Raw genomic sequence first — 19,933 nt, forward strand, 5'->3', positions numbered from 1 at the left:
GACTCATTACATGTTAAAAATTTCCTAAATCTAAGCTGAAATGTTTTCATAATGTGTTTGGAAATGCAGTGACATCAAGTGCTGAAGTTGCAGATTGCATGCGGTACACCTAAACTTTAACGTCCTCTCTCCAAGAATTTAAAAGACTAAAAAGGAACACCTAAGAGCCGGTCTTTGGTTTGTCTGTTCTGGGCTTCTGTAATAATATGGTTGTGCAAAGAACAAGTTTGGACTAAAAGGCTTTGAGAGATTCCACATTCAAGGCAGTGTAGGAGATCCTTCATGAGCATTTTTACTATAGAACTTAAAATCACCTTCACACCTCAATGGCAGTCGATTAATTAAATGCTCAAAAAGAAAAAAAAATGTTTTGTTGCCTGTCGAATGGACAGGAATGGGAAAAAAAGCACATTAAACCCTTTTAAAGCTGGGGTAGGTAATGTTGGAGAGCAGGCAAGATGTGAAAGTGGCCCCCTGTCTTGGCTCTTCCCCCTCTGGTTTTGCTCCTTACGTGATCCAAGGCTTTTTTATTCACAGCTATTTCCACCAACGATTTTCTCTTTCTCGGCTGTTTAGCGGGAGGAGGCAAATAAACCGTGCCGGGTCGGGGAAATCCTGCCTGCATTTTCTCAGCCATGTTTGCCTTCCGAGTTTCTTCTTCACTACTTTGTATTTTCATCCTAACACACTATTTATATGCAGGGTGTGGCTATCAGGTATGCGCTGCGGGAGGAGGAGAGCAGCTTACGAAATATAAGAAATGAAAAACTCCTTTTCGGTCCGGACGTTTGGATTGGTCAGAGTTTCTACAGCTTTACAGTAAACTGAGAGGTCTAACTATATTTCTTCTTCTTTGTGATAACAAAATATATAGACTACTATTAGGACAAGGAACCACTTCACCCAGAGTAAAAAAAAAAAAAAAAAAGTCTCTCAGCCAGCTTACCCCCACCCTAGCTTTAACTGGCCCATTTTAAACCTCCCAACTCCTCTGTTTGTGCCCCCCTTAGTGCGCAGATCACAAGCTCTCAGAGGCTTGGAGCACTTGTAAAGGCAATGAAGTGAGAGCCAGAGCTTGGCTAACTCTGGTCATCCTCATCCTCCTTGAGGCTGGGGGTGGGGTCTGAAGAAAGGGGTTTGGACTTTTGAATTGTGTATTTTTAAAATGTAATTTGCTCAAACCATTATACCAGGATGCTCCTCCTCTGCCTTTAGATATTACTGAAATCCTCCTTGTCCGATAAATTTAGCTCATTTTTGGCTCTGACTTAAATATTCCTATTTGCATTATTTTTTTAAATTTGCTTTGTACGGGAAGCCCTATCCAAGCCGTTCTTCTCGGTCTTCCAGTCCCCAGTGATTATATTATCGCTGCTGTGTATATGTGTGTGTAGGGAGTGACTTTTCGAGTGGAAAGCAGCGAGCTGGTTATTGCAAGAATCCTTCATGGGGGAATGATTGATCAGCAAGGTCTGCTCCATGTGGGTGACATCATCAAGGAGGTGAATGGCAAGGAGGTGGGCAACGACCCCAAGGTGCTCCAGGAGATGCTGAAGGAAGCGAGCGGCAGCGTGGTGCTGAAGATCCTGCCCAGCTACCAAGAGCCTCACACACCAAGACAGGTCAGCCCAGTTCAAAGAGGGATGTATCCAATAATAATTACTGAAAGAAAAAGTTATCGTTTGCTTAAAGGGATTCTGACATTTCTGTCAGTAAGTAGCACTTCCTTTCCTCCCTGCGTTCACCCAGCTGTCTGTAACCCCCGATGCTGAGCCAAACATTATTTATCTGAGTCTGTAGTTCTGTCAGTTTTTGTAAGTTTTTGTTATTATGCATGTCTCGGTGAACGGGCAACACATGAAGAGACATCACCGAAAGATCAGGGTCATTGTTACGGTAGAAGACAGGTTTGTGATGGGGGCACTGCTGGAACTAATAGTATAGATCCTGTAAGATACTATAAGATTTACTTTTTTTTCTTTTAGCATATAGAAACATTCTGCTACAGATGTGCTTAAGTTATGCCACTAACAAGCATCAACTTGCTAAGATTCAGAGCAAGCAGGACAAGTTGAAGATGTGACCTGTTTAAAAGTGACATGGAATAACACAGTTATGTCTGCTGATGCATTACCAAAAGGATGGGAGTGTGAATTGCATGCAACTCTGTGACTGATTGGTCTCAGCACTAAGAGCCACTTCTTCAAGTGGATCTTGAAGAAGCCATCCCAAATTCATTCCTTACAGCAGACTAAAATATACTAAAACATAATCTCCAGTGAATGTGTGCAGTGAGGGGTTGTGTGTGAGGATCATTGTAATAGACTTGATATTTGAATTTAAAGCATATTTTGCTGCTGGGTGGAAAAAAAAAACTGGAGCTAAAAAGTGAGTAACCAAAAAGTGAAGAAAACATATAAATATTACAGATATCTGCAGTGTCCAATGGTTGTTTTAGTTGTTAGAGCAGTGGTAAGGGGGATGTTGTAAAGCAGTATCACATTCTTCATTTCCACCTCTCTGATAAGACCTACAAAACCGAATGGAAGCATTCAACCTGCCTAGAATGTTGTAAAATTGTTAAAATGTAAGAAAATTTAACTCCCCTCCATTTCTCAGGGTTATAGCCTGAGAAGAGGGTGCTATTACTCACCAGTCTTTTATGCAGCTCAAAAAGTGCTGGCTTTTCTTTCAGCAGACATTTCAATAATATATCTTCTTAAGATGCTCGTTTTGCTCAAGCAGAGGATATGCAAGCGTAAGGATGTCATTAAATTCAGTGTGCAGTTCTCATATAAAAGCCAGCAAAAACACATAATAGCAGCTGTCAGTCACAGATCTTAAAGAATGTCTGGCTGCTCTCAGACAGGTAAAAGCAGTTCAGTGACTGATGGCTTGTGTTGTTCCCAAAAAATCCCTCTAAGCGTAATCCAGCTGTCTTCAGATCCAGACTGCCCCCGAGCCAGCCATCACATGATGATTAAACATAAATGACAATGCGTTTTGACTCTAGGAAGTTGTGACTCTGAGTCTGAATGTGTGTGTCTGACCTTACACAGAAATGTGACACACAGAACAGTGCAAGCTGCCGGGCTTCTTTTTTTTTCTTCTTTATATTGCTCTTGCATCAGTTCAGTGAGAGACAGAAAAAAATCATACAATGTCAAGTATAGGGGGAGGGGATTGTTGCCATGGCCACAGATTTTTGTATTTTAGATTTTTCTCCCTGCATCTGTCTGTCTGTCTCTTAGGCTCTCTGTCCTGTCAGTGGGGGGTCTGGATTGATGCTTTGGTTAATAAACCTAAATTCTGTAGCCTTTAAATGTCGTGAAAGTGAGCTGAGAGATGGAGTCGGCTCTAAGTGCAAAAAGCCGTTTCATACTAACGGACACTTACTCCCCCACTCCATCATCTCCAGTTCACACATGCCACATCAGAGGCCCTAAAAGCTTGCGATTGACCGAATTACAGAACCCATTATTTTGTTCTTCAAGATGTGCATTTTAACTTGCATGTTTCCCTGACATCCTGCGACATCTTTGTTCGTTTAGGCTTTTGTGAAGTGCCACTTTGATTACGACCCAGCTCATGATAACCTGATTCCCTGCAAGGAGGCAGGCCTTAGCTTCAGCAGTGGAGACATTCTGCAGATCTTTAACCAGGAGGACCTCAACTGGTGGCAGGTCAGTTCAGCCACCAGCATTTTCAGTTATTTCCAAATATAAGCTGAGTGGAGACTTTTTATCTGGATCACTTCTGTTTCCCATACAGGCCTGTCACATAGAAGGAGGCAGTGCAGGCCTGATTCCAAGCCAGCTACTTGAGGAGAAGAGGAAAGCGTTTGTGAAGAGAGATCTGGAGCTTGCTACTTCAGGTATTCCTCTTAGCTGCAGCCGAGAAGCACCTTTCATTATGCAGATATAACATGAGCTTCTCGCTGCACCAACAGCCTGGCAACAAAGACAGCATCTGTTCCTCTCCGTATCATACGAGGAATTCATTTAGTGCCAGCCGTTCCTCTTTCTCTCTCCTCACCTGTTGGCTCCTCTCTGTCCGCTGAAGAGCTCATAATGAGCATCGAGATGAGGCACTAGGTGGCCTTATCCAATCTGTTGGTTATTAAGCCGCAGGGTGTGACATTCACAAACTGCCCTCACCGAGAAGGAGCATTGATTCAGGAGGGGAGATAAGACCTCTGTAAACAATAACCTGATCAATAGTGATCCCACGTCTTATGAGACATGGGGTGAAAAGAGGCTTTGTGTGTTTAGATTTATCTGCTCGGTGCGCAGTCTGAGCAGCCAAAAAAACAGGTGGGGAGCGAGTTGCATGCCCTTCACTTGTGGAGGAGAGGAAGATGATGACAGCCCAACTGTACTGCCCTTGAAGCCCAGGAAGGTTGCATCTGTCTGCCAGCACGTTTTCCACGTGTTATTTTAGCGGAGGACATAATTAGAATAAAATGTTTGAAATGAGTACTTTCGAATAGGGAAATCTGATAATAGATGATCCACTGATTTAACCAAATAAGATAAAATGTTTTAATCATAAACACTCCTTGCTGTTAAGACCAAAAGTGATACTGGTTGTTACTGGGGTTTTAATGCGACCAAACTCGTGTTTTCAAGACCAAATAATTTGGCATAATGAACAGACGGTCAGCAGATCGCCTGGTCACAGGTGTTCTCTGGCAACAGAGCGGTTTCACGGGACAGGTCAGCATTAGTGCACAGTGCCATCTAGTGGTAGAGTCTCCATATTCTCTTTTGATTTCATCTATGGCCTGGCAGAGCTTTCACCTTGATAGTGTATCATTTTAACATGGACTCTGTTGGAGTGGCCGGCAGAGATGAGCATCGAGGTTGGAGGTTTGATTGAGTTTGTTTTGTTGTTTTCTTTCTCAGGTCCTCTGTGTGCAGGAGTGGGGGGTAAGAAGAAAAAAAAGATGATGTATTTGACCACCAAGAACGCAGGTAAAAAAAAGTATTGAAGTGGGGTTTGTAGAAGTTTTGTGAGAAAAAGAGCCTTGTCACTTATCCTAGTCATATCTCTCATATTGTTAGAGTTTGATCGGCATGAGCTGCGGATCTATGAGGAGGTTGCCAAAGTGCCGCCTTTCAGGAGGAAGACGCTGGTTTTGATTGGAGCACAGGGGGTTGGTCGTCGGAGTCTGAAGAATAAGCTGCTGGTGTCGGATAGCCAGCGATATGGCACCACCGTCCCCTGTAAGTGCAGCCCTTCATTCTTTCACTAACAGACACTTAATGTCTTTCCCCTTTTCACTTCAGTTTTTCATACATGTGTTTAAATTAATTGTCATTTTTTGTCTGTTGTCTGCCAGGTTTTTTTTTTTGTTTGTTTTGGTTTTTTTTACTTTGTTTTAACCAAACAATTCTTTAAAGCAACATTACATAAGTTTCCAATTTTAAAACTTTGTGCTTCCGACTCATCTAGATACAACATTTAAATTTTTCTATATACATTCCTGGGATCCTTATTTCTCTGCAGTGTCCTGAAAAACAACTTCTCAACTTTGTGTTCCAGCCTGAAGCATCACATGACAGCAGATAAGACAAGTCAATATTAGATTGACTTTTATTGACTTCAGAGAGCTCAGAGAAGAGACAGGATCTAAAGACTCATGGCAAATTGGCAATCGCTAGGGATTACTAAATTCTGTTGTACTGTTTTAATGTGACTATTATAGGCTTAGTGTGTCTGTATTCTCTGTAACACACAGTCACTTCCAGAAAACCAAAAGTGGATGAAAGGGATGGTCAAATGTACTCCTTCATGAGCCGAAGCGAAATGGAGTGTGACATCAAAAATGGTCGTTTTTTGGAGCATGGAGAATATGATGGGAACCTGTATGGCACAAAGATCAACTCCATCCATGAAGTGATAGAAACGGGGAAGATTTGCATCCTGGATGTCAACCCACAGGTAGAGGAAGTAGTTCCTTTCCCACAGTTCCCACTAGGGCTGGGCGATATGACCAAAATCTCGTATCCTGATATAGCTCGTTTCATATCCCCAGAACGATATAAAAGTTTTTGTGTAATTTTGTGTCAGTAATCAGTTGTCAGATGTGTTTGGCAACAGCAGCAGTAATCTCCTTCCATCTGCGGGAACTATGGCCGTATGACGTTTCGCGGGTAAAAGCCCGTTGCAGCTTTTGCGCCTTGAGTTTATTATGAGCGCTTTCACCACGACTTGACGCTGCTTTTGCAGCTTTTACTCATTGACTCTAATCTTTATTCTGTATTCTTTATCCTGCTTCTTGCGCCAGTGATAAAAATGAGTTACTGGTAGTTGTGTCAGAGTCAGTTGTTGGGACTGTGAGGTAGTCTGTTGTCGGTTCCACGTCAACCTTTTTATATCCAAACCGCATCCATGATAGGACAGAAATTTCCCCTCGTTTATGAACAAGCTCATTAGTTTTAGTTGGCTGGTCATCTTTTAGGGAATTATCGTGCTCTGAAACGTGTCTGCTATCGTCTTCCTCCATGTTTGTTTTTATATTGCAGCATGCATGTCGTAAAGCGCTTCTTGATGTAAAATACTGCAGTAAAGCACCTTATCATAAGGTGCATAAAAGATAGAGCCTCATATGAAACAATAGACATTTTCTATTGTCCAAGCGATATATATCGTCATATCGCCCAGTCCTAGTTCCCACTGTAGTTCTTTTCCTTACTTCTTCTCTGTCTTCATTTCTTGCTCCTTCTCATATCATGTTTTCTGAGGTAAATGACTGAAGAACATAATTTTATGCACATTATCCACAGCTCATCTTTACAAATGTGTTCGTAGGCTAAGCACACCCTCAACATTTATCCTAAAGGATCACTTAATGATCAGCTGGAAACACTTAGCTTATCCTGTTTACACACATTAAACAAAGTTAGATGAAAATGCTGCTGCTGCATTTTAATTAGTTTTTTACTGTAGTTGTTTGATGTGCTGTGAATGTGATGCATCTTTATTGTGCCCATTATCTCATGAAGGCTCTTAAAATCCTGCGGACGTCTGAATTCCTGCCCTATGTTGTGTTCATTGAAGCACCGGACTTTGAAGTTCTCAAAGCTATGAACAGGTCAGCAATAGAGTCTGGCGTAGTCACCAAACAGTTAACGGTGAGTGTCACTTCTTATTCATCCCACAGCTGGAAGCAGGCAGTAACTCGATGGTACAAAATAAAGATTTAACTATATTATAATAAAATTTGAGAGATATTTAACTCTTATTTAAATTTATTTACATTTATAGTATACTTTATAGTTATTTTCAAAACTTATTGTTTAGTTGTTACTCATAAATACTTGATCTGCTTGACTGTACAGCTTCAAAAGTTGCCTTTGCAATAATTAGGTAAACTTAGTCTGGAAATGGTTAAACTGAAATGTACAAATACGACATATTCAAATTAATGTTTTTGTCTTTTAATTTATGCTGATTTTGAATTTGATGCTAAAATAGACTGAAGAAGTAAAAGTCATACTAATGTAGTTGTAGAGAAAGAACAGAATGACTAGGATAGCACAGTTTAGATTGGAGATTAGAGTCTACAATACCTGTAACAGAATATGCGTGTTGTGAGTATCAAAGAATGCATACATGAGTTTCAGGTGGCAGTGGGGTTGTGACCAGTGACCTGATTATTTTAAAGATTTTCGACTTAAAAAGCCTGACTTGCAGCACATAATTTTCCTAAAAAAAATTCAGAGAATCTAAAGAAAACAATGTTTAATGACCATGATCCAGTAGCACTGCATCCAGACCAGACTTGACTTTGCTGTAGGAATAACTGCAGGAATACAGGTGAAAACCACCGTCAGTGTTTAGGGATTACATATCTTAATTACTTGCTCTGTCTTGAGGAATTCCTGTAACAAAGTTGGATTCTTTACATTCAGATTGGCTGCTTTATTCTCTGTGCCTGCAACTTTTTGTTTTTGTCATTATTAGTGGTCTAAAAATCCTGCCTCTCTTCCAAACAACCTCTGCACAGGACTCTGAGCTAAAGAGGACAGTGGACGAGAGTGAGCGCATTAAAAGAGCATACGGACATTATTTTGACATCTGCATCGTTAACGATGGCCTAGAAGTGGCTTTCCGAAGTCTACGGCTGGCACTGGAGAAACTGTCAACGGAACATCAGTGGGTGCCGGTCAGCTGGGTATTTTAAAGGTTACCAGCGAGCTTCCTCGCAAAATGCCTGAGCCAAAAGTCAGAGGACGATTTCTCATTGATGGCATCAGAGGGGTGGCTGTTTACCTGCAGCCGGTGGTGATGGGAATTGAGCTTCATAATTCAGTGCAAATGACCAGCCTCATGTAGAGCATTTTTGTACAAACTTAGTGTTCTTCTGTTGAGCCCAATGTCAAGATGTATTTTATTTGTTAGAACTGGAATAATTCCATTGATGTTTGTTGAGAAGGACTTAGAGTTGGTTACGAGGTGTAGTGCAACAGCGTGTGTGGGCATTATAAACGTGGACATAGAGTAATGCATATGTTTTGCAAGTAAAAGTGCTCAGTTGAAGATTTTTGTAGAAGGAGATTTCTAGCCTTTACAAATCTTAAATATTTTATGTAGTGTAATGTTTACATTGGATCAGTAGGACAGATTGAGGAAAGATACCAAATGTCATACTTGTATTGAATACTCAATATTTTGCCATTTGATCATATGGTATGTTTATATGTGTTCAGAAATGTGCTTAAATTGTGTGTCTTCTCATTTGAAAACTGAACAGCAATAGATGATCTTGAATACACATGCAATACATGTACTGACAGACTTCAGTTTTAGCAGGGAGCAAGGAGTGAAGAGATGTTTCTGTTGACATATTGCATTAATCCTGTAGTCTCAGTTAGTTTCACTTTCTTTCTAATGTTTTTTACAATGAATGATTCCCATCCTGTGCTGAAAATGCTCAATTGTGTTGGACAGTAAGAGGATCCAATTGAAGAATGAGTTTTATTTGTAGCACTGAAAACATTTGAATCGTAGAAAAAAAGACCTAGAAAAATACCTGAATAAGTAGCCTAGACCAGCGTATACATTGCATAATGAAGGGACAGAATACTACTTAAGATTACCAGTTTGACAGTAAATGGAAGATTTTTTTTTATTTTGATGTATAAGCAGTAAAACAGTTTACCAGTGGCTTCTAATTTATGCTTACTTTTGCCTTAACATGGTTCAAAAAGCCAAGGAAGCACTCTATTTTTTCATCATTGAACGTCTCACTTCTATCATTGTACATTTTAACACTTGGAAAAAGAAGAAAAAAAAAAAAGGCAATGTATTTAATATTTATTTATTCTTCCTTTCCACCTGTAAGTACTGTATTGTAATAAAGAGTGTATAGTATAACAGAGAAACACTTGGTGCTTTGATGATTCTGCTGGTGTGTAGATGCAGCTGGACAACTACAATATAGATTTAATCTTCATACAAAAATGTCTTAAAATTTGAATTGTTCCAAATATTGTTTTATTTTAACCCTGAAGTTCATTTTTAATTTAAGTTGCAAAATTATGTTAAATAATAAAAAGAACACTATTCAAAAACACAAAGAAAACAATACATGGTGGTTTTCTGGATGGTTAGAGGGTGTTTTAGCTGATGGACACCCTGTGAGGCCTCTGTGGGTTTGTTTGGCTGTGGCTGGCTGGTGAGGATGGTTGGGTTGGCTGCTGGGGGTCCAATGGTGTCCAGTAATGAAGGGCCAGAGGAAGGGTTATTGGATACATGTCGTAAGCTGGTGGTGCCCCACCGGGCCAAAAATTCGTCAGTCTGGGATCAAACTGCATGAAAAAAAAAAGTAATACGTTTCTTTTGTGCTTTTAAAATTGATTTTTTTTTTTTTTTTTTTTTTTTTTTTTTTTTTTACAAAGAATATATAAAAATACTGAATGAATATGGTCGGAGGCCAATGTTACTGACCTAATAGTGAATGAAATGTTTGGAAAATCTTGAAACATTTGGACAATTTTTCATAAATTTGTCATGTTTTAAAATTAATCTATACATTCCTAAATTAGAAAGCAAGGGCTACTTTTATAAAGTATTCAAACTTTTTAATTGGTTTAAGTTCTTTTAGAAGCATCCACAGTCTTGGGAATGATTATTCAAGATGGTCATACATTCTCCATCACTCTTGGCAGAATAAACTAAACCACGTAGAATAGAAATCGTCTCTTCTTTAGATGTTTCAGGAGTTTCAAGTCACACACTTGATCTGTGGCTGATGCAATCCAGTTTTTTAGGTTTTATTTCCAGGTTTTAATAATCAGCTGTGAAAATTCATAAAAATGTGTTATCTCTGTTATGTTCACACCATTAGGTACTGGTGAACTCCAGTCAAGGTACAGAATTATTTCAAAGAGCACATGTAGTCGCACACTAAAGCTCAATTCCAACAGTTTCACCTGTGTTGTATTTTTTATATTTAGAATATTAGACATTAATCTTTTTAAAGAATTAACAACCTACCTCAAAAGCCATTTTGGCCAATGTGGAGAACTGAGTGTAAGGTGACAGGAGAAATTTACAATAATTTATACAATACAAATTTATATGAGATAAACTGAAACAAAAAAAAGGACAACTTTCCATTAACCTCTTTGGATAAAATATTTTAAAAGGAGTTATTTTTGTTTCTGACAGAAGTTTGTTTAAATGCAACAGGGTTAGAGATTTTAAAAATCAAAAGACTGTAGTTGTCCTCTAGTGCGCAGGTTTTTATCTGGTGTTTGCTGTTAGTTATTTTTAAGCCATTACAAGCTTAGCTTAAGCAATATGAACAGCTAGCCCAGCATCACAAGCCCATGATGGCTTTGAAACACATAATGTAGCATGTATGTGTGTGTGTGTGTATATATATATATATATATATATATATATATATATATATATATATATATATATATATAAACTTCTGCTCATTTATGTGGAAAATGCACCTTTTACTACACTAAATTGATCTGACTACAATCTTAATATGATTCATTAAGGATTTTAGTAACATCTTTATCACAGTAAATTAATATTTCTTTTTGTGAAAGATAAATTACACTATTTCAATAAATATTCTAATGATATCTTTTCTCATTTGAAAGTGGCAATGTTACTTTTATTTCCATAAAAGATCTAAAAATATGTGCCAAAGCACACCAGACTGAGCCCAAACCTGTTCATGAGTGTGCAAACTGATCTGATAACCTTAGTTGATATGAAAATGGCTCACACACCAGGGAGTATGGTGGTGGGTGTTCAATGGTGCTGTAACGAGGAGGGAATGTGTCATCATGTGGATCCACTTCTGGCTGGTCTTCGGACCAAGAAACTGTACGCACTTGCATCTGTATGGTGACATCGTATGCCCCTCTTTTCTTTTTCAAATGACAATAGAAACACAGGAACACGACAGCGATGGATATCATCAGGAGTGGCAATCTAAAGACACATTTTGAAACTTTAGTATAGTAAGTCATCTCCAGTATATGCAGAGATTATTTCTGGAGTCAACATGAAAATTTACATATATTGAAAGATTGCCGCTACTGTAGTCATTGCTTGAGTTATGGAAATCAGCTGACATTACTGTAAAATAATGCAAGACTTTATTGACACATACAGAAGCAGAGGAATTTTTTGCTACTCTGTCCTTTTAATAATCATAATGGGGAAATTTTAATTGTGATTATGATAGATCTGTGCAATTTACAGTAATAATCTGCATAAACTCCTAAATTTCATGTCAGAACACATCAGTACGACATATAAACATACAGAAACATGCTAACATACAACTTTCCTATTTAAAGGTTGTGGCCTACAGTAACTCCATGGCATTTCACTCAGATTTTTAAATAATTTTCCAGTCATGCACAATAAGAAATGTTTTATTAGCTTGTTAGAAGCATATAGAGAAGTGTGAAGAATTGTCATAATGGTTTTATGTTGTTTTTTTCTTTTAACACCAGGCAGTGGACCTTCATCTTATAAATCTGTTGCAACAACTGAAGACAAAAATGAACAGAAAATACTTGAGTTTAACATTTAAACAAATTTTAGAGAAAAATAACTGGACTGTAATCATGATGTAATGGAGGGGTGGTTCTTACCTTATTTTAAATCAGAAACCTACAAAAACTGTCCTGACTTGTGGGTCGTTGCCAGAGGATAATGTGTCACCAAGGGAAGTGCTTAGAGCTTAAGTGCTAGGAGCTTTTACAGCATCATTGTCTTCCTTAAAGCTATAGATACACACAGGTGGGTGTGTTGTGTCTTTGGCATATGTGGAGAACAATTATTTTTAAATTTATTTCAGCTGATATTTACTGTAGCAAACTATCAACATCAGCACTTCTCAGACTGGCTTTAAAATTCCTATTATACTGTTTTTACAGTGTTTACACTGTATGGTTGTTTTAGACAGTATGTGACATATTCAGATTTCAGTTTCTTAATGAGGCTAGACAAAATACATTTACACATCATATGTACAAGAGCATATTAAAGTACCTATCAAAAGTTTGGACGTATCTGAATTTTATTACAGTTTGACACAGGTGAACTAAAGTGAACTTCGAGACACATCGCTCACCACACTTTAAAAGGTCACAGCAAAGTACCCATATACACTGTGGAAATGAAAGTTTTTATGTAGGTAAGTTTTCATGTAAAAACAGACAGGAAACAAACATACACGTATATGTATCAAAGCATATCTGCTGTCCATTGAGTTACATTAAGAATGAGAAACATAAATATTAATAACCACATGACACAAACTGATAGATTAATCCTATAATTGTACTCAACGATGACAAATATAGACCATAGGAAATTCAACTTTACACTGGTTCAAATAGGGGTGAAACTATTGCTTTAGGTTGTAAAATAATAGTTGTCAGTTATCATTTGAAAAGATACAATATATATAATTTTAGGGATGCATTTTTCTTGCCTTAATCATTATTTCTAGATGATCACAATGTAAACTGTTGTTCACATTAAAAGACCGATATGTAACTGCATCTTGAGTTTCAGTTTGATGGAATCCAAAGTGCAGCACAGGGTAGATTGAGTTGTTGGAAGAGGAAGATGGGGACGATCATGGCTGATCTGGATAAGCTGTTGAATCTGTGTATGGTGGCAGTGGTTTGGGGAGGATGGTGGTTCAAGCTTGACAAAAGGGGCACTGATTTACAAAGAAGAGAAATGCTACAGTTATCTTACTTATTATTGCAATTGTGCATTTGCAAGATTCGTTTTTTATTAATTAAACACTCAAACTTAGGAATGTTGATGAGATGCAGAGCCGTAGCAGAGATGGAAGAGATGGACTGACATTTCTTGAATGATACACTGGAGGTTTTTCTGAAATAAGGTCCATATGCTTCACATATGCCTTCCACAACCTCCTGGTCCTCCTCTTGGTCTATAGGAAGGATATTTACAGATGGAAAAATGTCAGGCTTGCAGGTCCCGCTCTCTTGTCTGTGTTTTCTTACAAGTTATTTGCAACATATCCACACAATGACACATAAACACAGCATCCTGAAATAAAAGACAGCTCAGTCACATGTGCAGCGTGAGTGAAAACGAGGTATACACCAACTCAAATTAATCTTAACATGCTCAGAACAGGAAATACTTACCCAGTCATGAGACAATAAACTATGGCATGTTTTTTTTCAAACAGGAACAGTTTATAGACAAGACAACAACTAGTCAGGAGAGAAAAAAAACAGGTGTGTTTTAAAACCTTGCAATGGCTGCCACTCAATTTAATTACCCTTTTTGCAACAGTTCAAAGGTCACTCTTTATCTCCTGACTCAGTATCCTGAAAGCAACATTGACAGCATGTCAGGCGGACATACAGTAACAACTGTGTGTGTGAAAGCTTCATCCAGTTTACAGGTCTATTCTGTCGTTGACAGAGCTGTGGGGCAAACATTTACACCCTCCACTCATGTAAAGATAATAACAGCAAACTGTAAAAGTACTCTGAGCATTAAAGTGACTGTAATCAAGGTTTATCACAGGTAAAAGCACTTTGTGTCCATCGGATCAGAATAAACCATCCATTTGAAAGAGGTGTGTGAATTTACTTGAGTATTTTTTTTTTTAGATGGATCTAATTTTGAACAGTTTTGCATCTAAATATCCATACCATAATGCTTATTTTCTCCATAAATCTGCTGGTTTAAAGAATGAGTTAGAAATGCTGCTCTTATCTACATTAAAACAGCAGCCAACTGTCTATTATCTGAAGAAATTAATTTGATGAACTACAGAGCTATGGACAGATTTCTTTCTTCAGTACAGAATTTAAGGAGATATGCTTTTGTGTAACTATAAAAACAACATGATTCAAAGTTAAAGCTTTCCAGTGTGTGTGGTGCATGGGATTTGAATGAATAAAAGTGAAAGAGTGGTTGTGGCAGAACTCTTTTTTTTTTTTTATATGAAAACTTGCAACAGGTCTCATTTGCGTAAAAAAAATATAAATCAAACAGCAGTTTAGATGATTTAACAAGTTTAGATAGATAGATAGATAGATAGATAGATAGATAGATAGATAGATAGATAGATAGATAGATAGATAGATAGTAAACAGTTTACAGCTTCAGTGATGCGTTTAAAGACACAGAGCTCAACAAGGTTGAACGCTGCGATATCAACAACCTCTGAAGCGTTTTTCACCATATGCTGATTCATGCTGATTCATGTCCATCTACAAACCATAGTCAAGCCAGGAAATCCATTTACATTGACAGAAAGATAAGAAGCTCTGTTTCAGCATGTTTTCCAGGAATGCAGCGCAGGTGTTGTTGAGACTTGTTGAAAGAATTTCTCCAGCAGCTTTCTACGCTAACAATTCATGTTGAAGGAGGATTTTTCTCTCCCAGAAAAAAAATCTCATTTCAGGCTCACACTCTGCCATTAAACACAGGTGAAACTGTTTTTAAAAAACACAAGAAAACGTAAAAAAAAAAAGGGGAAAACACTCTTCTGAACATTTTAATATTATTATTCTTTCTTTCAGCATCATGACTGAGCAGGGAGGGATGTCTCCCTCATGCGCCACGTTTTACACACAACAGAATCCACAATGTCTGACTAAATTCCATATCTGCAGATTTAACTTATCTATTAAAAGGGAGGAGGTGGAGGAGGAGGTGGAACAGTGCATGAGGAGCTGACGGGGGCACCTGCAAAAGGTGGTGGAGGAGGTGGGTAGTTGTTGTTAGGACTGATATTTGGTGGAGGCGGTGGTGGAGGAGGAGGTGGTGGTGCAGCTCCAGAGGAGCTGATGGGGGCAGCTGGAGGAGGAGGGGGTGGAGGAGGAGGTGCAGTTCCTGATCCAAGAGGATATGGGGAAGGAACAGCAGCACCTCCAGCTGCAAAGGGTGGTGGAGGAGGAGGTGGCGGTAGATCTGTGGGTAAAGGAAAAGAGGGGGGAGGTGGGAGGTCAGTGTCAACTGAAGGAGGGGGAAAATGCCAGGTGGGGTCCAAATTGGCAAGAGGAGGTGGAGGAGGCAGGCTGCTGTCTGTGGGTACGGTGGGCATGATGGGGACCGAAGGCGGAGGAACAGCGATGCCGAAACTGGATCTGAAAAAAAGGAGGGAAAAAATTAAATATAAATGGAAATTTTACAGAAAATGTATCATCACATCTGAAAATTATGACTTTCTTTTGTGTAAATTGATAAATCCCAACAGTGTTATTAGTATAAATGACCGTCTACTTACACAGGGGTTTCTCTGGTGGTCTTTATGCTCTGCATGGTTTCCGTCCTTTTGCTGGGCTGTCGCTGGGTGACCTGTGGAGGGAAAATGATGATTTAAAAAAAAGAAAAAAGAAAACCAGACTACGTACAGCACATCTCCCCCATACAACTGTGACCTGACCACAGACAAATCTCATTATGTGTTTGGAGTCAAACTCTGCTCTCAAGATGCCCCAATTTAGAACCCACTTTACCTGAAAACAATGTCCGATCGAGTCCAAAATGGAATATGATATTGGTGCTCTTGAGTAGGTTTTCTCTGGTTCCTTGCCTGATGTCGGCAGGGTCATGAGCTTGGAATAAGTCTTGTTTTTCGGAGTTGTGAATTCACCAATCTCCCTCCTGCCCACCTTCTCAAAGTGGATAGCTGCAGCCTGGACCAAATAACAGAGTCAATAATAAACAAGATCTCTTTATTCAAATCACATGCTTTATAAATAATCTAATTTCTATTCCTTTCTTTCACGTACAGTAAAAAAAGGATTACCTTTTCAGTAAAGCCCTCCATAGTGTTTAACACATTATCTCAAAAGATTTCTGATGCCCATCTTCCTATCTCTTATGCCTTACAACTGTAATGCTTTTTAGACTATTAGATATTTAGACAATTTCATTAGACATGCTGCTATTTACAGGATTTATGTCAAAGAAGATTTTATTTAGAAATATGCAATGATAAGGATTCAATTGTTATTATTACTATTAAAATGCTAAGATGAAGAGTCTGTGTGCAATATTACCAAAAATGAAATGAAGTTAAAAAGATAAAAAAAAAAGGTTGAGGAAGGTTGAAAGGTACAGATCCAATCAGGTGTTTGTTTGTTTTTTTATATTTAAATTTTCCACATCATTGATTGTCCTTCTGATTTGAGTTTCCAACCTAAATCACCATGTGATGACATCAATCTAACCAAACCTCACTATCAGACAAACCTTGGTTCACTGAAACTGCAGACGTCTTGTCTGATCTTTGTTGCTTTCAGTCTGTTGTACATGATCTTTAAAAACAGACGCAAATCACATGCCTGATAGCACAACATCCTAAGTCATATTGTAAGGTATTATAGGTAATATGCATAATGAATCAGCAATGCTAGGAGAGTAGATCTAGACAGATTCTCAATTTGGCCGAAATATGACTTAAGCTATTATGTTATGAAGCTAACACAATATATTTATAAAAAAAAAAGTTTGTTTTTTATGTTGATGAGGGAAGCTATTTGTAAATATAATTTTCAATCTGTGGAAAAATGTTCTGGTAAAACAGTGAGTTTCTTGATAATAATGAGGATAATAACATTATTATTATTATTATTATCATCATCATCATCATCATTATTATTATCTAATCATTTAATTTTTGCGATAACATACACTTAAGTGGAAACTGTGATGAAATTTTTGTAAAAAGCAAAAAAAGGCACAAACTGCATAGCAAAATTTTGAGTGGGTGGTGTATAAAGAGCAATACATTTCCTGTCTAAATAAAGTAAAAATGTCAAATTCATTTCAATAATCTGACAGTAAACTATGATTTTTTTTTGTATGAAAAAACGTGTCTTTTTTTTAAACATACTTTCTCGATCGCCATTACCATTTATTTATTTATTCAAAAGAAAATGTAGGTTTTGGCTGCAGTTTATAACCATTCAGTGAAATTGTGCAAAAATGACCTCAATATGTCAATTTTGTTTCAGTAAATATAATGTCTTAAACATTTCCCTCCATTTCCAACTCACTCAATTCCTCCACTCCACTTTAATCATTTCATTTCTGCAACTCCCCCTCATAAAAAAAAAAGAAGTTTCCGCATTAATGTCATCAGCTTTGAGACTTTCTCAGCTGTGTTCAGTGTGTTTTCCTGACCAGTGACAGCAGGGTGACAGAAGACTCCATCTCGTGGATCTGCATGGCCTGTGAGTCCAGCAGCTTCACCGTGGCGCTGGCCACTCGGTTGATCTGGTAGGTGACACTCGCTAAAGCCTGAGTTACCAAAGCTTTAGTCTCCTCAACAGCCTTGGTTTGATCCTCTGCCTGCAAAGTTTTTTTTTTTGTTTTTTTTTTTTTTTAAAAACATGAATACTGAAAACAAGCTATAAATGCGCTTCATTGTTCATGGGGATGTTGGACTCACCTGGAGGTAATTGTTTTCGCAGTAATCTGCCACTCGGAAGAGGTTGCTGTGGTTATCCACCAGGTTCTTCCTGGCAGCAGGCGCTTCTTGTAATATCTGGCTAATAACTTCAGAAAAACTTGTTTGCTCCCTCACTTCTCCCATTGCTGCTACTAATAAACAATAACAGTGATATGTGAGGCTAACAGAAGCTCGCTGATGAGGAAGGAAAAGTTTTTTCTTTTTTGGACAGGACAGGAGTCTGTCTAGACAGGGAGGTGCATGTTATCTAGAAACGCGGAAAATACCTCGGGGTAGATTTTTCAGAGAAACAGCAGTCAGGGGAGGGCTGGTAGGCTACACCTCCACTGATACAGCACAACAACATCCAGCCAGCACACGGTGCAACACACAAAACCTGATCATATGTTCTGCATGTTCCCATTTTAGTTACACCTCGAACATTATAAGAAAATGTCTCATATTATATCAGCTGTCCAAATAATCGGTTGTGGCCTCTGATATCCACTTGCATTTTAGAAAATGTCCACTAGGGGTCAACAATCATTTGTGCAGTCCACAAATGAGCCCCCCCGACTGTCACTGATGGTTTTTTTTTTATTATTCACTCAACTCAGCAACTACAGTGATTTTGTGGAATATTGTCACATATTGACCTTTTTCGAAAACATTTTATTATTAAAAATAGGACTGTGTGGAGAAGATATATGGATGCAGCTATCTAAGTTTACACTTTTACTGCTCAGGAAAATGCTTGTTACACTATGAAATTGATTGATTACACAGAAATGTCAGTGAATGTGATGCTGTAGTTTCTTCACTATAAGTGAGGAAAACTGCAGTTCTGCTTCTAACATTTTATGCCAATGTGATTGCTGTATCATTTACAACTGTTATGATTCACAACTATTCTGAAATAGCACACATTTCAGTTTATGTTGTGATTATATGATTTATTCATTTTTCTTTTTCCTTTGAGTTTCAGTAGCTCCAGTCCCTTGGTTGTGAACCAGCAGGTGGCCACAGGGTGAAGCCAGCTAATTGGACCTGACCAGTTGCAAAAATAGGAGGGGGAATTTAGAGTTTTCTTTCATTCATTTAGCTAGGTTTTTGTGTGTCATCCCCTTTGTCTGTTTTTGTTTGGGCTGATCAGACACTATTTAAGTTTCCCCTTGTGTGTCATTTGTTAGGTCAGTTTATTTCATTGTTTGCTTGAGTGAGTTAATTTCGTTACAAGTTCTTTGAGTATAGTTTTGTTGTGTTGACCTCTCTTATAGGCCTGATTTAGTCGTGATAAAATGGTTTCTTCTTTTTTTGGGTTTTAATTTTTAAAAAAAATAATTTTTTTTTTACTTTAAACCTGTGTCTCACTGTTTCTTCACTGCTCGGACAATCACAGTCAATAACAAGATTTTTTCCATACACATTCCGCTTCTATAGCATCCACTTCCTAAATTGTGCAACAAATGCCAGTTTGAGGATACTGGATGGTATTGGCTATCACAGCCTCTTCACACTTAATAAAGTTCTACTAAAGGAAAAGCCTAATTTAATCATAGTGCCAGTGAATGCAGGACAACAATTACAGGACATGCAGATATCCACACAAACCCAAAAAGTAAAGAGGTGATTTTTGCTCAGCCTGTTCCTTTTTGTCTCTAGGTACATGTGTAACTGCGCTTATTTCCAGTTGTTCTCTTAAACTTTTTCAGGTTATGAGCAAATAAGAGAAATTGTCCCAACTGCTTAATTTGGGACCGAAGGCAGCGCAGAACATTTGCCTTGTTTAGTTTACAATAATTATGGCAAAAAGCAACATACTTGCTTCTCAGGGAAAAAAACCCCCAAACAAATCAATGGAACTGCACTTTTCCTAGGAGCACAAAATAGTGGATCAGTGAAATAAGGCTTGCTGATCATTTTATAAAGACACTTCCAGGTCCATGACACCAGAATGCTCTTACAACAGTGTACATTGTCAGTGGG

General features: G+C 38.2%; 2 protein-coding genes across 3 annotated transcripts in view; one reads left to right on the forward strand and one right to left on the reverse strand.

Annotated features, from left to right (window-relative positions):
* The window catches only part of mpp2b (MAGUK p55 scaffold protein 2b), a gene marked incomplete at both ends in the record, with an annotated part of 33,017 nt that extends 24,829 nt beyond the window's left edge, over window positions 1-8,188 (forward strand). For both annotated transcript variants that reach the window (XM_079261224.1, XM_079261223.1), the window contains 8 exons: window positions 1,395-1,622; window positions 3,552-3,683; window positions 3,772-3,874; window positions 4,905-4,973; window positions 5,064-5,225; window positions 5,741-5,943; window positions 7,008-7,136; window positions 8,012-8,188. In XM_079261224.1, the coding sequence (XP_079117350.1) occupies window positions 1,395-1,622; window positions 3,552-3,683; window positions 3,772-3,874; window positions 4,905-4,973; window positions 5,064-5,225; window positions 5,741-5,943; window positions 7,008-7,136; window positions 8,012-8,188 (1,203 nt within the window). The remainder of the gene's footprint in view (window positions 1-1,394; window positions 1,623-3,551; window positions 3,684-3,771; window positions 3,875-4,904; window positions 4,974-5,063; window positions 5,226-5,740; window positions 5,944-7,007; window positions 7,137-8,011) is intronic.
* Window positions 8,189-14,952: 6,764 nt separating this feature from the next.
* On the reverse strand, window positions 14,953-18,091 carry abi3b (ABI family, member 3b; the record flags this gene model as incomplete). The annotated part of the gene is made up of 6 exons (XM_079260591.1): window positions 14,953-14,981; window positions 15,235-15,635; window positions 15,776-15,846; window positions 16,008-16,187; window positions 17,680-17,847; window positions 17,948-18,091. 6 exons carry the CDS (start codon window positions 18,089-18,091, stop codon window positions 14,953-14,955), a joined length of 993 nt encoding a protein of 330 aa, XP_079116717.1.
* Between the last annotated feature and the right edge of the window lie 1,842 nt (window positions 18,092-19,933).

This window comes from Telmatherina bonti (genome assembly GCF_933228915.1).
Source record: "Telmatherina bonti genome assembly, chromosome: 21".
Classification (NCBI taxonomy): Eukaryota; Metazoa; Chordata; class Actinopteri; order Atheriniformes; family Telmatherinidae; genus Telmatherina; species Telmatherina bonti.